Raw genomic sequence first — 20,286 nt, 5'->3', positions numbered from 1 at the left:
CCAGGTAATCCTCAAGAGCTCAAGATGCTTGTCTGTTCTTAAGGTGAAAAGCACACATCTGAGTTTTAGATGGATTAGGAATCGGCTGGTTTTCCCTGTAACAAGCAGTAAGAGCACATAAAGCTTCAAAGAGCTGCTATTCAACTATTTCAAAGCTCCTTGCTTGGGCGATGATGGCATGATCGTTAGCATAGATGAAACTCTCTGTCCCTTCTGGCAGTGGCTGATCATTTGTGTAAATGTTGAACATGGATGGAGCAAGCACGCTCCCTTGAGACAGGCCATTCTTCTATTTTCACCATCTGCTTCTCTGGCCCTGGAACTCAACAAAAAAGCTCCTGTTTTGTAGCAGATTTCCTATGAAGCAGGTGAAGTGGTCCCTAGGGTGAGGTTTCCCCTGGGCAGCCTCTCCATAGATGGCTGATTCTCTCACACCAGAAGTGACTTGCAGTATGCAACCAGCCAAGTAAGGGATAAAGAAAGGAAAGAAAAGGGGAGGTAAAAAAGGGAGAAAGGAGGGAGAAGAAATGATGGGAAATGTGGAAGAATGGGAAGGAGAGGAATACAGGGAGAAAAAGAAGGGTAGGAAAAGGAAGAAATGGAGAGGATAGAAAGGGTAGAAGGAAGGTAGGAAACGAGAAGGAAAAGGAGGGTGAAAATGAAGAAAGGGAGGAAGAATAAAGAGGAAAATGAAGGAGGGCAAATGGGATGAAAGGAGGTAGGAAAAAGGAAAGAGCGAGGTATATAGGATGGGAGATAGCAAGGTAGGTAGGGAAAGAGAAAAACGGGGAAGGATAGAAAAGAAAGTAGGAAAACAGGAAGAAAAGCAAGAAAGGAGGGAGAAAGGAAGACAGGTAGGGAAAAGAATACAGAAAAGAAAGGGGGAAAGGTAGGAATGTAGGGAAAAAGGGGGAAGAAGGCACCATCCAATCCCTCCTGACAGAGAGCCCTCCAGCCACCGCTTCAAAACCTCCCCAGAACACTGCTAGGAAGTTCTTCCTTAGATTGAGGTAGCCAATTAGATTCGTGCAGCTTGCCTTCCATTCAGAACTCCGGACAAAAAAAACAACGCTTTGCCACTTTGGAAGCCCAGGGGATTTATTCATAGATTGAAACAAAACAAAACAACCCACCTAACAATCAACAATGTAGGAGTGAAGGGGGGGGGGAATAAACATAACGAGGAAAATGCATTGTTACGTTGCACTATTATTATTATTATTTGTTAGCAGCAGCAGAACGGTACTGAGAGCCCAGTGTTTTGAGGGTCTGGGAGAACCCTGCGAGGCCCAGAACCGATTGTCTTCCAAGGGAGAAGGCAGCAGGCAGGGCCTTCGAAAGGGAGGCAAAAGCCTTGGGAAAGACTGACCCCTTCAGGCCTCCGTAGTCGGCGCTTCCTGCAGTCGGGAAGCACCCTCTCTGGCGCCCCCTGCAGGCTGAGCGCAGAGAAGCAGCGGCACTCAGGGCAAAGGGAGAGGGCTACTGTATCCCCTCCCTCCCAAGGATCTATGTGTAGAAGATGACCTCCGGGATCTGGCCGTCCTCCACCGAAGTGCCGTTGTTATTGCCAGCGGCGTAGCAGAAGGTGAAGCAGGTCTTGCCTCCTGTCGCCGGCGACTCATGGATCACTTTGCGGAGGCCTTTGGTGCCGTAATGGGAGTCAGGGCCCTGCGGCGGAGAAAGAGAGACAGGCGAGTCAACAGTGCGACGCAGCAGCACCAAAGGCCAATGCGATTCATCCATAGAACTAAAGAACTTCCTGGCAGACAAAGTTGTTCAGCAGTGCAATCTGCAACTGTCTCATTGAGTCTGGTGAAGCCTCCTGCAATGGGCTGGATGGCTATCTCTTGGGAGGGCTTTCATGGTGTCTTCCTGCCTGGCAGAAGAGGCTTAACTGGGTGGCCTTTGGGGGCCTCTTCCAACTCTAGGCACCTATAGCTCTATTTCTCCATCTCTATAAGGCTGGTTGGCCATTTGCCGGGAAAGTTTTGAGTGTGTCATGGCGGGATGGGAGTAGACTGGATGGCCTTTGAGGGGTCCCTATTTTTCTCCATTAACCATCTAATGCCTATGAAGCCATATGGCCCTCTGTTGGGAGGGCTTTGATGGTGCCTTCCTTTATGGCAGAATGCGGAGGGCCCTTTGGAGTTTCTCTCAAGTCCAACAGTATATGATCCTACAGCCCTGCTAATGTGGATAGTCGTCAGCCGGCCTGGGGGGGGGGGGGGGGGAGTTAATGGTGTCTTCCTTTACGGCCTGGACTGATCCCAACTCTAGGATTCTAGAATCCTATAGCCCTATTTGGGCCATCTAATGTCAATGAGGCTGGATGTCTATCTGTCGGGAGGGTTTTGACGGTGTTGTGGTGGAATGGGGTTGGACTGGATGGCCTTTGAGGGACCCTCCTGATTCTAGAAGCCTACGATTCCCTCCTGGACCCTCCTTTCACCTTCAAAGTGGCGCAGGCTGTGTAGCTGACAGTGGGCAGGATCTCCACAGGCTCCTTGAACATGACCCGGAATGTGTTGGAGGAGCCGTCGCAGCTGAAACCTGTGTCGTTCTGCCCTAGGACCGTGTTGCTGTCTGTGTGGATGATCTGGAGGGAGGGAGGGCATGATGAAAATAATAATACTAATAGAAAAGCTTTATAGTAATAGCAGTAGTAATAATAATATTCATGAAGCATCTGTGAATTTCCTCTCTGGAATACCTCGTTAAGTACCTATATGAAAATACAGATATTTTCAAAATACTTCCAATCTCAAGCATGAGATAAGGGACTGCTCCATACATAGCAACTTCCTGTTCACATTACTTAGATAAGCCCTGGAATGATGATCATGATTTATTACATTATTATTATTATTATTATTATTATTATTATTATTATTATTTATTGACACAAAAACAGTATGTCACAGCAAACAAGATCTATATGCTGGATTTTATATCACAAAATCCCAAGTCGAACACTTCCCAAGCGTCTACGACTCTATGATGTATTTTCAAATGATGTGTGCAGATCCAAGTAAGGTGGCCTCCTGCAGTTGACAGATCATGATTTTGTCAATGTTTATTGTTTCCAAATGCCGGCTGAAATCTTTTGGCATAGCACCTAGTGTGTCGATTACCATTATTATTATTATTATTATTATTATTATTATTATTATTATTATTGCCCCAGGAATACTAATAGAAAAGCCCTGAGTTTATTTTTATTTTATTGTTCTTAGAAACTCCTAAGGTATTATTAATATTATAATATCCCCAGGTTATATTATTGTTGTTGTTATCATTATTATTTTCCCAGTGTCTCCAAAACAAAAGAAGTTTTCTATTCACGTCCCACGATACCCTTCACCAAAGAAAGAGTGCCTGATACCTGTATGTTGACTTGGTAATCCGTTGGGCCATGGATGGAACCGTACAAGCCGAACCCAACAATAAAGATCCTCTTGTTGACGGAGAACCTGTGGCCAGGAAGAAGGGAGGAGAAGACAAAGATAAATAAATGCCCCTAGAAAATTCCTTGGCAAGGTCACACTCTCTCAACCTCTAGGGAGATTTATATCAATCTTTCTCCCTCTTCCTTCCCATCGCTATACCTCCATCTGCCTTTTCTCTTCCTTCATCTCAATATCCCCATCTCCTCCTTCCCCAACCCAGGAAGCCCTATAACCTTGCTGGGGGAGAAAGGCCCACCGGATGCGGTCACTGGTCCCACTGTAGCCCCAGCGGCTCTCCACTTGCTGGAAGCGGTTGATGCTGCATTCCTTGCCCCGCAGGCAGCACCGGGGCCGGTCGATGAACTCCACCCGGGGCTTGGGGTTGACGGTGAAGTGGAGGAAGAGGCTGACCACCTCCCGGTCTGTCAGGATCCCTGATTGGGCCGGACCTGGAGGACGGAACACTCGGTTGGATAGAAGTCCCATTGAGTCCTAATCTATATTGTATAAATCTTGTTACCTGCCGCAACACAGTTCCTTGGTGCTATCACTCATCTAGCCACTAGAGGGGGTACAGCAAGTGCATAATTCTATTAATTAGGAGGGCTGCCATTGGCTCAATCCTTCCATTACTATTATTATTATTTCAGCCACTAAGAATCACTATGAAGCACAGTCCCTTAGTGCTATCACTCATCTGGCCACTAGAGGGGGGAATGACAAGTGTATAATCCTATTCATTAGGAGGGCTGACTGGCTCAAACCTCCCAATATTTCCATCACCACCATCATTATTATTCCAGCTTCTAGGGCAGTGTTTCTCAACCTGGGGGTCGGGACCCCTGAGGGGGTCACGAAGGGGTGTCAGAGGGATCACCAAAGACCATCAGAAAACACAGTATTTTCTGATGGTCATGGGGATTCCATATAGGAAGTTTGAGCCAATTTTATCGTTGGTGGAGTTCAGAATGTTCTTTGATTGTAATGAACTATAAATCCCAGCAACTACAACTCCCAAAAGTCAAGGTCAATTTTCCCCACGCTCCACCAGTGTTCACATTTGCGCATATTGAGTATTTGTGCCAAGTTTGGTCCAGATCCACCATTGCATGAGTCCACAGTGCTCTCTGGATATAGGTGAACTACAACTCCCAAACTCAAGGTCAATACCCACCAAACCCTTCCAGTGTTTTCCGTTGGTCATGGGAGTTCTGTGTGGCAAATTAGGTTCAAATCAATCGCTAGTCGAGTTCAGAATGCTCTTTGATTATAGGTTAACTATAAATCCCAGCAACTACAACTCCCAAATTACAAAATCAATCCTCCCCCAACCCCACTAGCATTTACATGTAGGTGCATTGGGTATTTGTGCCCAGTTTGGTCCAGTGAATGAAAACACATCTTGCATTATGATTTATAACAGTAGTAAAATGACTGTTATGAAGTAGCAACAAAAACAATGTTATGGTTAGGGGTCACCACAACATGAGGGACTGTATTAAGGGGTCACGGCATTAGGAAGGCTGAGAACCACTTTACAAGGGGTCACTGTAGAGTAGAACACAGTTCCAAGGCACTATATCCCTCTGGCCACTAGAGGGAGGTATGGCAAGCGTATAATCCTATTCATTAGGAGGGCTACCATCATCATTCCATCCACTATGGGATACTATGAACCACGCAGTCCCTTACTGCTATACCACAGCAAGGACATAATCCAACTCATTAGGAGGGCTGTCACTGACTCAAATCTTCCATTATTATTATTGTTACTATTATTACTAGCTTGGGGACCCAGCGGTGCACGGGTTATTTGAGAAAGGCATTGTTTGCCTGTGTTCCAAGTTTAATCTACATTCAATGTTGGGTGGGTTCCTCCATGGTCCATCCTCCTCCAAACTGCACCAAGATGTAGAGTCGATCAGGGGGACTGTGTGTTCAAAGTTTGGTCTTGATCAGTCATTGGATGAAGGTCTCAGGAAGTGAGTGAAGATACTGTGAGTCCCATCATTCATGGCCCATCCTCCTCCAAACAGCACCAGGATGTAGAGTGGGTCATGGGGGCTCTGTGTGCCAAGTTTGGTCTGTATCGGTAATTGGGTGAGGGTCGCAGTGGTCTCAGAAAGTGAGTGAAAGTACTGCAAGTCCCATCATCTGTAGTCCGTCCTCCCCCAAACTGCACCAGAATGTTGAGTTGGCCATGGAGGCTCTCTGTGCTCAAACCTTTCATCATCATCATCATCAATAATAATTCCAACCACTAGGTGTGACTACAAAGCACAGAGTCCCTTAGTACTATACCTCATTTGGCCACTAGAGGGGAGTATGGCAAGCGCATAATTCTATTCATTAGGAAGGCTGCCCTTAGCTCAAAGCTGCTAATCCTTCCATCATCATCATCATCATCATCTAGAAAGAGTTTTCTAACATCTACAGAGACACTCGCTGGAACACCTCAGCAAGCGAGAGTCCAAAAGTGGCAGGCTCAAACCCAGAACCTCAACCAATGGCTGATACCAAATGAGAGACTCCCTCCTGGGCACACAGAAAACTGGGCGACTTGGAAGGCGCTGAACCGACTGTGCTTTGGCACCATGAGATGCAAAGCCAACCTTCAGAAATGGGGCTACAAAGTGGAATCCTCGACATGCGAGTGTGGAGAAGAACAAACCACTGACCACCTGCTGCAATGCAACCTGAGCCCTGCCACATGCACAATGGAGGACCTTCTTGCAGCAACACCAGAGGCACTCCAAGTGGCCAGATACTGGTCAAAGGACATTTAATCAACTACCAAACTCACAAATTTTGTATTTTGTCTGTTTGTTTACTTTGTTCTGTTAGAAATGTAATATAATTGACTGGTTGCCCTGACACGACAAAGAAATAAATCATCATTATTCCAGTCACCAGGATTCACTATGAAGCAGCACACAATCCACTGGCACCATACTTTGCCCAGCCACTAGAGGGTGACATGGCCATCCCATAATAGCCATCCCCTCTCCCCCGCCTTTCCAGGCTTACCAGCGGCAAACTCCTCAATGGTCATGAGGGGGAAGCGGATGAGGGCTAGGGCCTTGCCGAGGGCCTGGCGCTTGTTCTCAGGAACCACCTGCAGTTGCTGGCGCTGGCACTCAGCCGCCGACCACCGGACTGCAGCATTGAAGAGGCGCACCTCACGGATTCCCAGCGTGTCCCGCTCCAGCACTGCCACTAGCGTCTCTGCCGCAGGGAAAGCCATAGAAGAGACCATCGGGAGAGAAGCAGCACAATCAAAATCCAAGAGAAGCACAATCAAAATTCTCCCAGTAGGTGGCCATCTAGCTTCATAGACATCAGCAGGTTCATAGAGATAATCAGGGCTGTCAGATCAAAGCCTCATAGTAGGAAGGGATCCCAAGGGCCAACCCCATTCTGCTATAAACAAACACAATCTAATTCCTCCTGAAAGATGGCCATCCAGTCCCATAGACATCAACAGAAAGAAACAGGGTCACAGAATCCTAGATTCCCAGAGTTGGAGAGTGGAGAATGCTCACCCAGGTCAATGTCAGTGAAGCCTTCGGCGTTGATGGCATCCGACGTGTTCTTATCTATGTTCTCCAGGCAAAGGCTTGCCAACTGGGGCTCATCAAAGAGCCTGGCCTAAAACAGAAGACATCCATCAGCCGGAAAAATGAATTCTGGTATGAGCAATTATGTAATTTTTTTTTACAAAAACACCCTAAAATACAGAAGCCTTCAGCAGCTTCAGCAAATAAGGTGCAATATCCCTGATATGTTCCATGGTTAGAAAACAACTCCCTCTAGTGGTAGATCTCAGGTACTATGTAAATATACACAAACAAATTATGTCCCTGGTGCATTCCATGGTGAGAAACTATGCAATTACACACAAATCTATTTACGGAATATTTCCAAGCAATGGATGGTTCAATAGATGGGCCCAGAATGTCTACCAGAGCCCCCCTATGGAAAGAATAGGCTACCTGCGTCAGAAGCATGAAGGCATTGTCTGCCCGCAGGTTCTTCTTCAGGAACTCCACGCAGTGAGCTTCCAGGGCCGGCACTGCGTACTTCTTTGCCGTGTAAAGCGTCGTCATGACAGTCTCGGGGCCGATCTGGACTTCATCGGAATATAGAAACCTGGAGACAAGAAGTGGGAGCTTTGCTTCCTGATGCCCAGTCCCCTCAGCTGTTTTTCTCTTCTCTTTGCTGCCTGACTCCCCATCATTGGGGATCCCTTCCAATCTTAAAATGCTCTGAATAACTGAGGAAGGCAGTAGTCTCAAACCTGGGATTCATTTGCCATCCATAATCATGATAAAAGATATGATTAAAAAATTGGAATAGTTTAAGAATATATCAGGATTATTCATTAACATCAAAAAATCAGAGATACTATGTCTTAACACCCCACCAAAGGAACAACTGGAGATTAGGAAAATATCAGGATTAAAATTAGGATCAAAGAAGTTAAAATATTTACGAGTATGGATACATAAAAATCCAAAGGGTATATATAGTTAAGGGGAATTACAAACAACATGGAAAGTAAGAGAGAACAACTTAAGAACTGGGAAGGGAAAACATTAACATGAGTGGACAGAATAAGGGCATTGAAAATGTTTATAATACCAAAATTATTATATTTATTCCAACCATTACCAAATACAGTAGAGATGAAGACGTTAAAGACATGGGGCAGAAGAATAAGAAAATGGGCAGTCGGAGGAAAAAGACCCAGAATAAGGGACAAATGGTGAAATGCAAAAAAAGGAAGAGGGAGGCTGGAGGGTTCCAAGTTTAGAAGTCTATCACGATGTGTTTCAAATCCAAAGACTGTTGGAAATACAGTATATGGAAAAATGAGTAAATATGGAGAAGATAATAAATAAGATTAAAGGAAAAGAAATAATATTCAGGGAATGGAAGAGGAGAGAGGAAACAGAATTTAAGGAAGCCTTTAAAGCAGTGTTTCTCCACCTTCCTCATGCCGCAACCCCTTAATGCAGTTCCTCATGTTGTGGTGACCCCCGACCATAAAATTATTTTCGTTGCTACTTCAAAACTGTCATTTTGCTACTGTTATGAATCGTAATGTAAATATCTGATATGCAGGATGTATTTTCATTCACTGGACATAATTTGGCACAAATACCCAATACGCCCAAATTTGAATACTGGTGGGGTTGGGGTGATGGGATTAATTTTGTCATTTGGGAGTTGTAGTTGTTGAGATTTATAGTTCACCTATAATCAAAGAGCATTCTCCACCAACAACAGAACTGAACCAAACTTGGCACACAGAACACCCATGACCAACAGACAATACTGAACGGGTTTGGTGGGCACTGGCCTTGAGTTTTGGAGTTGTAGTTCACCTACATCCAGAGAGCAGTGTGGACCAAACTTGGCATGAATATCAATATGCCCAAATGTAAACACTGGTGGAGTTTGGGGAACATAGTTCTTGACATTTGGGAGTTGTAGTTGCTGGGATTTATAGTTTGCCTACAATCAAAGAGCATTCTGAATCCCACCAACGATAGAATTGGGCCAAACTTTCCACACAGAACTCCCACGACCAACAGAAAATACTGTGTTTTCTGATGGTCTTTAGCGATCTCTCTGACACCCCCTCGTGACCCCCCACCCCAGAGGTCCTTACCCCCAGGTTGAGAAATGCTGCTTTAAAGGAACAGTAATAATGTGGGGGAAAAGAAAGAAGAAGTTAAATCAAGGCAATGAGAATAAGATGCCAACTATATAGCAAATTAATTATAATAATTATGAAATTATAGGCAGAACATTGAGATTAATTGAAAGTAGGGGGAAAAGATTTAGTGGAGGATTTGTATACAGAGGATGGAAACCCTGTAGAACAAAAAGAAATTCAGAATTGGATAGATTCAGGGAACTGAATTCAAAGCTGGTCTATAAGACAGGAAATTTTTAGACGGAGGGAAAAATTAGAAAACAGGATAGTCCATTTGAGAAGGTGTTTAGGAAATGTTTGAGAGAGGAGACAAAGTGGCAGGAGATCTGTACGAAGAAATCGTAACAGTAAAAAAAATTCCAAACATGGAGAATGGACATGGAAATTGAGAGGGAATACATCCAAAAGGAAATAAGTAATATAGCAAAAGAAAAGTACAATGTATTAAGGGAAGCAAGAAGGAAAACGTTACAAAAATGGTACAGAACTCTTGCGCAACTTTCACATTTTTTACCAAGGCTAAAGGACAGGTGTTGGCATGGTTGCAAACAAAGAGGGGTATTTTAGTCATATGATATGGGAATGTGATCGAGTGCAAGAATACTGGAGCATGATTGAAGGAGAAATCAATAGAATGTTACATTTACAAATAGTAATAGTTAATAGAAAAGTACTATATGCACGGATAGCAGGAGTGAAGAATATACAAAAAGAAAAATTGGTTGACCAATTAATAGCGTGTGCACAGATTGTTTTAGTGAGAGGTTGGAAAGATAAAACAAAATGGACACTGACTAATTGGTATAATATATAGTTAATATGTTAAATGCGGAAATAACACATTGCAAATGGAATAATATAGATAAAATTGAAAAAGTTACAATAACTAGAGGACATGGAAACCAGTTAGGAATAATTTAGAGAATGTGCTAAGATGCGGAGTAGAAAAATTAAGACTGAGACTGATATTTCAAATGTAACTTCTGTAGTTTGCTGTATAAATGGCATGTACAAGGAGGGGAGGGTGGGAGTGGGATAAAACAATAAAACAACAATAAAAAAGCATTTGCCATCCATATGCTTGCCCTATAAAAAATGACAGTGACCTCAAAAGGCCATGCAAACATTAGCAGGTTCATGGAGAAATAGAGCTATAGGATAATGGAATCCTAGAGTTGGAAGGGACCCCCAAAGACCATCCAATCCAACTTCATTCTGCCATAAAGGAAGCAACCACTCAAGCCCTCCATACAGAATGTTGTCCAGCCTCATAGACATAAGATGATCTTTGGAGAAATAGGATCACATGGCATAGAATCCTAGAGTTGGAAAGGACCCCCAAAAACTATCAAGTCCAATGACATTCCTGACAAGCAGGAAAAGCACAATCAAACCCTTCCTGACAGATGGTCATCCACCCTCATGGAGAAAAGGAGTTATAGAATCATAGCTGGAAGAGGGAGCCCCCGGTGGCGCAGTGGGTTAAACCCCTGTGCCGGCAGGACTGAAGACCGGCAGGTCACAGGATCAAATCCGGGGAGAGGCGGATGAGCTCCCTCTATCAGCTCCAGCTCCTCATGCGGGGACATGAAAGAAGACTCCCACAAGGATGATAAAAAAACATCAAACCATCCAGGCGTCCCCTGGGCAACGTCCTTGCAGACGGCCAATTCTCTCACACCAGGAGTCACTCCTGACACGACCAAAAAAAAAAAAAAAGCTGGAAGAGAACCCCAAAGGTCATCCAATCCAACCCCATTTTGCCATGTGATCCCTCCTGACAAATGGCCTCCAGCCTCATAGACTTTAGCAGGTTTGTGTTGAATCAGGGCTAGAATATGATAGACTCCTAGAGTTGGGACCCTCAAGGGCTATCCAGTCCAACCCCATATTGCCATAAAGGAATACGCCATACAATCCCTCCCGACAGATAGCCATCCAGCCTCATAGACATTAGCAGGTTCATGGAGAAAGAGGGCTATGGAATTTTAGAATCCTAGAGATGGAAGGGACCCCCAAAGGCCATCTGGTCCAACTCTATTCTCCTATTAAGGAAGACATCATCAAAACCCTCCCGATAAATGGCTATGCAGCCTCATGGGGAAAAAGGACTATAGAAACTTAGAATCCTAGAGTTGGAAGGGACCCCCCAAAGGCCATCCAGCCCAACTGCCTCCTGCTATAAACGAAGACTCCATCCAAGCGCACATTGTTATGTGACTGCCCCATTCTTGCTCCAGCCCTGACCAAACACACCATTGGTTCTTACTTCAGCAAAGCCAGGAAGGCGGCTGGCTCCACGTCGGGGAGCTCTATTTCGGCGGAGGAGGTGGCCATTCCTCCGTTGAACATGGCATCAAAGACCGCACTGCCCACCGCCAGCACAAACCTGCAATGGGGAAGAAGGAGGGGGACTTTTTGCCATGGACTTTTCAAAGACATGCAGAAGATCCTCATGGATGGGGCCTCCGATCCAAAAAGCACATCACGGTCTTGACAAGACAACAAAGATTTGGGCATTTAAACCTTAGGATTGCAATGAATGAAGAGAAGATGTCGCTCACAAATCTTTTTACTTGGGGCCTTGGGCTTCATTCCCGATCAAGACAAAAGCTCCATTTAGCAGAAGCAAACAGATAGGATTTAATTGTTATGGCAACCGGGTGCCTGGCAGGGAAATACATTCATGCAGGTGGATCCACAAGTCAAACCAGAGCGAAAAGTCAAACCAATGGCTCTGCAGCATCATATGCAAAAGCCAGATATTATACATATATACATATACATATGAGAGATAGAATGATGCATTAAATGGATGGCCAACAGGCTAAAACACACATGTCCAAAAGAGACCAGATATGGCCCCGCAAAAACACTAGACAAGTCCTACATTGCCTGGAATTGCACACCTTTCTGCATAGACACACACACAATGATATAACATGTGCGTGAGTATATGTAAACACATACACAGTACAGATAATATACATAAACACATAACACACCCACAAATAAATAACACACACAAAGTACAGGTCCATGTGGCACATGCAAACACATATACATGCATAGACACGCACACACACAAGTATGTAATGTGTGTGTGTGTGTGTGATTATATATACAGGCAGTCTCTGAGTTACAGGCACCTGACTTACATCCGATTCCAAGTTACAAAGGCAGAGACTGAGACAACAGGAGAAATCTGCCCCTCGATAGGAAGAGAAAGTCCTGAAAGTGTTATTATCATGGGGAAAAGAGGCCTCCACTGAAGCTTTATCATCAATCCTTGTTTCCACAACAAGCTGCCTTTGTCAAAATCCCATTACCACAGGGGCATAAAGTGCGACGAAATATTCTGAACACAGACAGCAAAGGAAACCTCTTAGGGGTTTATGCTATCCAAAGCTAACAAAATGTTTGTTTTAGCTAAAGTTACACATAAAAAGTCCCTGTTCTGACTTACACACAAATTCAACTTAAGAACAAACCTGCAGAACTGATCTTCTTTGTAACTTGGGAACTGCATGTATATATATGTGTGTGTGCGTCTGTATTTATGTATGTACGATATGTGTATTTATACATATTTATATATGTGCTTTTTATGTATGTGTATCTGCATATGTGTAATATATGTGTGTATAAATACACATATATAAGTGTGCATTTATGTATGTATATGTATTTTCAAAGGCTTTCATGGCTAGAATCACTGGGTTGCTGTAGGTTTTTCCGGGCTATATGGCTATGTTCTAGAGGCATTCTCTCCTGATGTTTCGCCTGCATCTATGGCAAGCATCCTCAGAGGTAGTGAGGTCTGTTGGAACTAGGAAAATTGGGTTTATATATCTGTGGAATGATCAGGGTGGGACAAAGAACTCTTGTCTGCTAGAGCTAGGTGTGAATGTTTCAACTGACCACCTTGATTAGCATTTGATGGCCTGGCGGTAGTCTGCAGTGCCTTTCATGTTCCTTGATTTGTGCTTGGGCGATGCTGCGTTTGGTGGTCCCTATGTAGACTTGTCCACAGCTGCATGGTATACAGTAGACTCCTGCAGAAGGGAGAGGATCCCTCTTGTCCTTTGCTGAACGTAGCATTTGTTGGATTTTCTTGGTGGGTCTGTAGATAGTTTGTATATTGTGTTTCCTCATCACTTTCCCTATGCGGTCAGTGGTTCCCTGTGGACAAGTCTACATAGGGACTACCAAACGCAGCATTGCCCAAACACGAATCAAGGAACATGAAAGACACTGCAGACTACTTCAACCAGAGAAGTTAGCCATAGCAGAGCACCTGATGAACCAACCTGGACACAGCATATTATTTGAGAACACAGAAATGCTGGACCACTCTAACAACCGCCATGTCAGACTACACAGAGAAGCCATTGAAATCCACAAGCATGTGGAAAATTCCAACAGAAAGGAGGAAGCCATGAAAATGGAACAAAATCTGGCTACCAGTATTAAAAAACTCTAAAATCACAACAGCAAAACATCAGAGAGGAAACAATCTGGGACATCTAATCACCTCTCAACAAAAGATTGCCCCAGGCACTGCCAAGCCATCAAATGTTAATCAAGGTGGTCAGTTGAAACATTCACACCTGGCTCCAGCAGACAAGAGTCCTTTGTCCCACCCTGGTCATTCCACAGATATATAAAACCTTTTTCCTAGATCCAACAGACCTCACTACCTCTGAGGATGCTTGCCATAGATGCAGGCGAAACATCAGGAGAGAATGCCTTTAGAACATGGCCATATAGCCCGAAAAAACCTAAAACGGCCCAATAAGGAACAGCTAATCACCTCTCAACCAAAGATTCCCCCAGGCACTAACAAACCACACCAAAAAAAACTGCCAGGCCATCAAATGCTGATCAAGGTGGTCAGTTGAAACATTCACACCTGGCTCCAGCAAACAAGAGTCCTTTGTCCCGCCCTGGTCATTCCACAGAAATATAAACCCAATTTTTCTAGTTCCAACAGACCTCACAACCTCTGAGGATGCCTGCCATAGATGCAGGCGAAACATCAGGAGAGAATGCCTCTAGAACATGATCATATAGCCTGAAAAAACCTACAATAACCTATGCATGTATATGTGTGTGTGCATAAGTGTATGTATCTGTGTGTGTTTATATATGTATACAGTATATGTGAGTGTGTACCTCTGTGTAATATGTGTGTACTTGTGTATATATCTATAGATAGATATGTGTGTGTATGTCTATATGTATAAAAACACACAAATTCATTCAGAGCACACATGCAGACATGACAACATAAACAAATACATGTATATATGTCTATATTTCCTTCCCTCCCTGCCCCTTCCTTCCTTCCTTCCTTCCTTCCTTCCTTCATCCTTTCCTTCTTCTTCCTCCCTTCCTTTTTTCCACACATCTTCCTTCCTTCTTTCTTCTTTCCTTCCCTCTTCCTTCTTCCTTCTTTCCCCCTTCCTATCTTCCTCCCTCCCTTCTTCTTTCCTTGCCTGTGTGCAGGGAGGCGTTGGGCGCCCCTCCGTCCTTTCCCGACTACGAAGTGGACGTCGCTGAGCACCTCGTTGTTGAAGAGGAAGGCCATGCGCTCCAGGACCGTGGGCTTGGTGGCCTGCCAGTTGTAGGCCGAGGGCGGAGGCGAGGAAGGCGGCGGGGAAGGTGGCGACGAGGAAGACGACGGCGCCGAGGCCGCGGGAGGAGGAGGCGAGGAGGAGGAGGCGACCCCCTGGATGCGCGGGTTGCCTCCGCCCCGGTTCTGCGCAGCACCAGGCCCCGGAGCCTCGGGCCTCGCGTGAGGGGGCGCTCCGCCCAGGTTGGAGCAGGGCGGGAGAGGCGGAGGAGGCGGCGCCGAGGAGGAGAAAGGCAGGCCCCCTTCGCCGCCGACTCCTTCCTCCAGGGGCCCGGCTCCGGCCGCCATTTTTCGGCGCCGAGGAGGAGGAGGAGCCCAAGGGACCGAGAAGGGGAGGAGGAGGAAACAGCACGGGCTTCCGCTGCGGCCCATGGAAGAAGGAAGGGAGGGAGGAAAATGGAGGGAGAGAGGAGGGAAGGCGCCGCCTGAGGGAAAGGAGGCGCAATGGCCGCCTGCCGAATGAGGCCTATGCGAGGAAGGCTTCCATACCTAGCTGAAGGGAAGGTTCTCGATGGAGGCCTACTTGAGGAAGGCTTCAAGGCCTGGCTGAGGGGAAGGTTTAGAATGGAGGCCTACCTGAGGAGACTTTGAATTGTGACCTACCTGAGGAGGCTTCCAAGGCCTGTCTGAGGGGAAGGTTTACATTGGAGGCCTACCTTAGGAAGGCTTCGAGGCCTACCTGATAGGAAGGTTTTAAATAGAGACCTACCCAAGGAGGGCATCAAGGCCTATCTGAGGGGAAAGTTGTCCTCCTGGATTCATCACTTACGTTTGAAAGCTCAGGTGTCGGCAGTGGCCGGGAGGGCTTTCGCACAATTAAGACTTGTGCGCCAACTGCGACCGTACTTCGCGAAGGCTGATCTGGCCGGGGTGGTCCATGCCTTGGTCACCTCTAGATTGGGGAAAGTGGAAGGCAAAAGGAAGAGGGGCCGACCAAGGGCAAGATGGATGGATGCCATCCTTGAAGTGACTGGACTGACCTTGATGGAGCTGGGAGTGGTGACGGCCGACAGGGAGCTCTGACGTGGGCTGGTCCATGAGGTCACGAAGAGTCGGAGACGACTGAATGAATGAACAACAATGCGCTCTAAGTGGGGCTGCCCTTGAAAACGGCCCGGAAATTTCAACTGGTCCAACGGGCAGCGGCCAGGATGTTAACTGGTACCCCTTATAAAGAGAGGTCAACCCTCCTGTTCAAGGACCTCCACTGGCTGCCGTTTATTTTCCGAGCCCAATTAAATGTGCATGTGCTTATCTACAAAGCCCTGAACGGTTTGGGACCATCCTACCTGCGTGACTGCATCTCCGTTTACAAACCCACACGTTCACTACATTCATCTGGAGAGGCCCTGCTCGTGATCCCGCCTGAGTCGCAAGCACGTTTGGTGGGGGTCACGAGACAGGGCCTTTTCTGTGGTGGCCCCCCGACTCTGGAACACCCTCCCCAAAGATCTTAGACAGGCTCCTACATTGGCAATCTTTAGAAAGAACTTGAAGACCTGGCTGTTCCGATGTGCCTTCCCAGAATAGGAAATTTCCAATACCAAGTCCCAGAAGCACTTTATTAGAACTAAGATTGCCACACACTGCACACTGCACTTTCCCTATAAGCCTTATATAAAAAAAAATCATCCAGGCGTCCCCTGGGCAACGTCCTTGCAGACAGCCAATTCTCTCACAACAGGAGCGGTTGCTCCTGACACACAAAAAAAATAATCCTTATATACCACCTGTCACATCAGCACTTTTAATTCTGTACCCATTACTCTGGCCCGGCCCAGTTTTATTGTGTTTTGGTGTATTGTTTATTGCTTGTTGTTTTGTTGTTTAATATTGTTTTAATTGTTTTTAATTTGCTTTAGGTTTTGTATTGTTATGCTGTGTATTGAGGCCTTGGCCTTCATAAGCTGCATCGAGTCCTTCGGGAGATGCTAGCAGGGTACAAATAAAGTTAATAATAAGTTTTAGAATAGAGGCCTACACGAGGAGACTTTAAATTGTGGCCTACCTGAGGAGGCTTCCAAGGCCTGTCTTAGGGGAAGGTTTACAATGGAGGCCTACCTTAGGAAGGCTTCAAGGCCTAGCTGATAGGAAGGTTTTAAATAGAGACCTACCCAAGGAGGGCATCAAAGCCTTTTGTTGTTGTTCATTCGTTCAGTCGTCTCTGACTCTTCGTCACCTCATGGACCAGCCCACGCCAGAGCTCCCTGTCGGCCATCACCACCCCCAGCTACTTCAAGGTCAGCCCAGTCACTTCAAGGATGCCATCCATCCATCTTGCCCTTGGTCGGCCCCTCTTCCTTTTGCCTTCCACTTTCCCCAGCATAATTGTCTTCTCTAGGCTTTGCTGTCTCCTCATGATGTGGCCAAAGGACTTCAACTTTGTCTCTAGTATCCTTCCCTCCAATGAGCAGCCGGGCTTTATTTCCTGGAGGATGGACTGGTTGGATCTTCTCACAGTCCAAGGCACTCTCAGCACTTTCCTCCAGCACCACAGCTCAAAAGCATCTATTTTCCGACTAAGGAGGAGAAAATCCTTTCCTTTTAAATCCCTTTACTGTCCCCACTCTTTCCAGGAACCTACATAGATTCTCTTTTTGTAATTAGCTGTGGCTCTTCTGTGACTCTTTAAGAAAACTTGTGCAGTGCTTTGCATTACAGGTTTCAGACAAACTTCACAGTAACATTGTTTATTTATAGCTTCTTGTACAAATGCTTATTGGTTACATTTATATCACTGTTTCTTAGTTGCACATAACTTGGTTTCATTACAGTTTTCTTTTCATAACAGTCTACTTCAAAGGTACTCAAACATCAACATTTTGCTAGCTTCCTACTCTGGCTTCTGCACTCAAACTGACTCAAGCCTCAACTGCCATTTGCCAACTTATTTTTATTTATTTATGTATTTTTCGTGTCAGAGCAACCAGTGCATTATATTACATTTCTAACAGAACAAAGCAAACAAACAGACAAATAGAAAACTTGTGAGTTTGGTAGTTGGTTAAATGTCCTTTGACCAGTATCTGGCCACTTGGAGTGCTCCGGTGTTGCTGCAAGAAGGTCCTCCGTTGTGCATGTGGCAGGGCTCAGGTTGCATTGCAGCAGGTGGTCAGTGGTTTGCTCTTCTCCACACTCGCATGTCGAGGATTCCACTTTGTAGCCCCATTTCTGAAGGTTGGCTCTGCATCTCGTGGTGCCAGAGTGCAGTCTGTTCAGTGCCTTCCAAGTTGCCCAGTCTTCTGTGTGCCCAGGAGGGAGTCTTATTTGGTATCAGCCATTGGTTGAGGTGCTGAGTTTGAGCCTGCCACTTTTGGACTCTCGCTTGCTGAGGTGTTCCAGCGAGTCTCTCTGTAGATCTTAGAAGACTATGTCTAGATTTAAGTCGTTGACGTGCTGGCCGATACCCAAACGGGATGAGCTGGAGATGTCTCAGCCTTGGTCCTTTCACTATTGGCTGCTACTTCCCGGCGGATGTCAGGTGGTGCAATATTGGCTAAGCAGTGTAATTTCTCCAGTGGTGTAGGGCGCAGACACCCCGTGATAATGCAGCATGTCTCATTCAGAGCCACATCCACTGTTTTAGTGTGGTGAGATGTGTTCCACACTGGGCATGCATACTCAGCAGCAGAGTAGCATAGCGCAAGGGCAGATGTCTTCACTGTATCTGGTTGTGATCCCCAGGTTGTGCCAGTCAGCTTTCGTATGATATTGTTTCTGGCACCCACTTTTTGCTTGATATTTAAAAAGTGCTTCTTGTAGGTCAGAGCACGATCCAGAGTGACTCCCAGGTATTTGGGTGCGCTGCAATGCTCCAGTGGGATTCCTTCCCAGGTGATCTTCAGAGCTCGGGATGCTTGTCTGTTCTTGAGATGAAAGGCACATGTCTGTGTTTTAGATGGGTTGGGGATCAGCTGGTTTTCCCTGTAATAGGCAGTAAGAGCACCTAGAGCTTCGGAGAGCTTCTGTTCTACTGTCTCAAAGTTCCCTGCTTGAGCAGTAATTTCCCAACTGTCAACTTTTAAATTCCTGTTCCAGCTTCTGCACCTACTCGTTTGCATAGGACCAATCGGAACCCTTTATGCAAATTAACTCTTCTCCTTCTGTTACTGCCCTCTAAGAATAACATAATGGCTGTTCTTGCATCAACTCTTCAATGTAGGCCCTATTACAACACTGACATATATATTAAAACTTTAACCTATAACAAACATTTCGCTACACCTCCCCTCAAAGAAGGCCTCCATATTGAATCTCATTTTTTTTTAAAAAAAAACAACTCTTCAGCTAAACTACCATTTTAAAGATCCCCCCTTTCAAAACCATAAAAGCCTCAATTTTTGAACCCACTTTCAATGTATAAAAGCCATCCAAACCTCCATTTAAAGGCCCACCTTTTTTCAACCCGCAAAACAGCCCCATTTTAAAGCCCAATGTAAAAGTGCCCCTGTTTAGAACCCACTTTTAAATATTTAAAAGCCTTCATCAGCCTCCATTTGAAAGCCTGACTTTTTAACCCATAAGACCCCCCCCCCTTTTTTTTAAACACCCCACAGGTAGATTATATTTTAAAGCCCACTTTTTTCTACCCATAAAAGACCCCCGTGTTCATACCTAGAGACCAGTAGCTAATCCTTTATATCTCTATTCTGTTCTCTTGTGGCTGTGTCTGAGCACTGCATCCATATATAGCTATAGATTAATAGCTAATCCTTTCTATCTTTATTCTGCCTTCTTGTGGTTGCACTTGAGCACTACATCCATACATATCTATAGACCAGTAGCGAATCCTTTCTATTTGTATAATGCCCTCTTGTGGCAGCATCTGAGCACTGCATTCATACAGCTATAGACCAGTAGCGAATCCTTTCTATCTTTATACTGTCCTCTTGTGGTTGCATATGAACACTGCATCCATACATACCTATAGAATCATACAGTTGTAAGAGACATTGTGGGCCATCTAGTCCAACCCCATGCCAAGCAGGAAAATCACATTCAAAGTACCCCCAACAGATGGCCATCCAGCCTTTATTTAAAAGCTTCCACCACACTCTGTTGCTGAACAGCTTTCGTGGTTAGGAAGTTCTTCGTAATATTCAGGTGGAATCTCCTTTCTTTCCTGTAGTTTGAAGCCATTGCCCCACGTCCTAGTTTCTAGGGCAGCATAAAACAAGCTTGCTTCCTCCTCCCTATAACCTCCTCACATATTTATACATGGCCATCATGTCTCCTCTTCTGCAGGCTAAACATGCCCAGCTCTTTAAGCCTCTCCTCATAGGGCTTGTTCTCCAGACCCTTGATTCTTTGAGTCACCCTCCTCTGGACACATTCCAGCCTAGAGTCAACATCACCCTTGAATTGTGGTGCCCAGAAATGGACACAGTGTGTTTCCAGGTGTGATCTGACCAAGGCAGAAGAGAGGGGTAGCATGACTTTCTTGGATCTAGACACTATTTATGCAGGCCAAAATCCAATTGGCT

At 45.4% G+C, this 20,286-nt stretch overlaps 1 protein-coding gene across 1 annotated transcript; it reads right to left on the bottom strand.

Annotated features, from left to right (window-relative positions):
• Positions 1-1,080: 1,080 nt before the first annotated feature.
• On the bottom strand, positions 1,081-15,190 carry BTBD2 (BTB domain containing 2). Its single transcript, XM_060785064.2, has 9 exons — positions 14,667-15,190; positions 11,438-11,557; positions 7,439-7,595; positions 6,989-7,094; positions 6,474-6,671; positions 3,703-3,895; positions 3,383-3,470; positions 2,450-2,596; positions 1,081-1,668 (listed from the first exon to the last, which is right to left on the bottom strand). The coding sequence occupies exons 1-9, from the start codon at positions 15,173-15,175 to the stop codon at positions 1,507-1,509; spliced, it is 1,680 nt and encodes a 559-aa protein (XP_060641047.2). The 5' UTR covers positions 15,176-15,190; the 3' UTR covers positions 1,081-1,506.
• Positions 15,191-20,286: the final 5,096 nt, after the last annotated feature.

This window comes from Anolis sagrei, chromosome X (assembly GCF_037176765.1).
Source record: "Anolis sagrei isolate rAnoSag1 chromosome X, rAnoSag1.mat, whole genome shotgun sequence".
NCBI lineage: Eukaryota > Metazoa > Chordata > Lepidosauria > Squamata > Dactyloidae > Anolis > Anolis sagrei.
The sequence above is the reverse complement of the archived record's forward strand: the minus strand, read 5'-3'. Positions and strand labels throughout refer to the sequence as shown.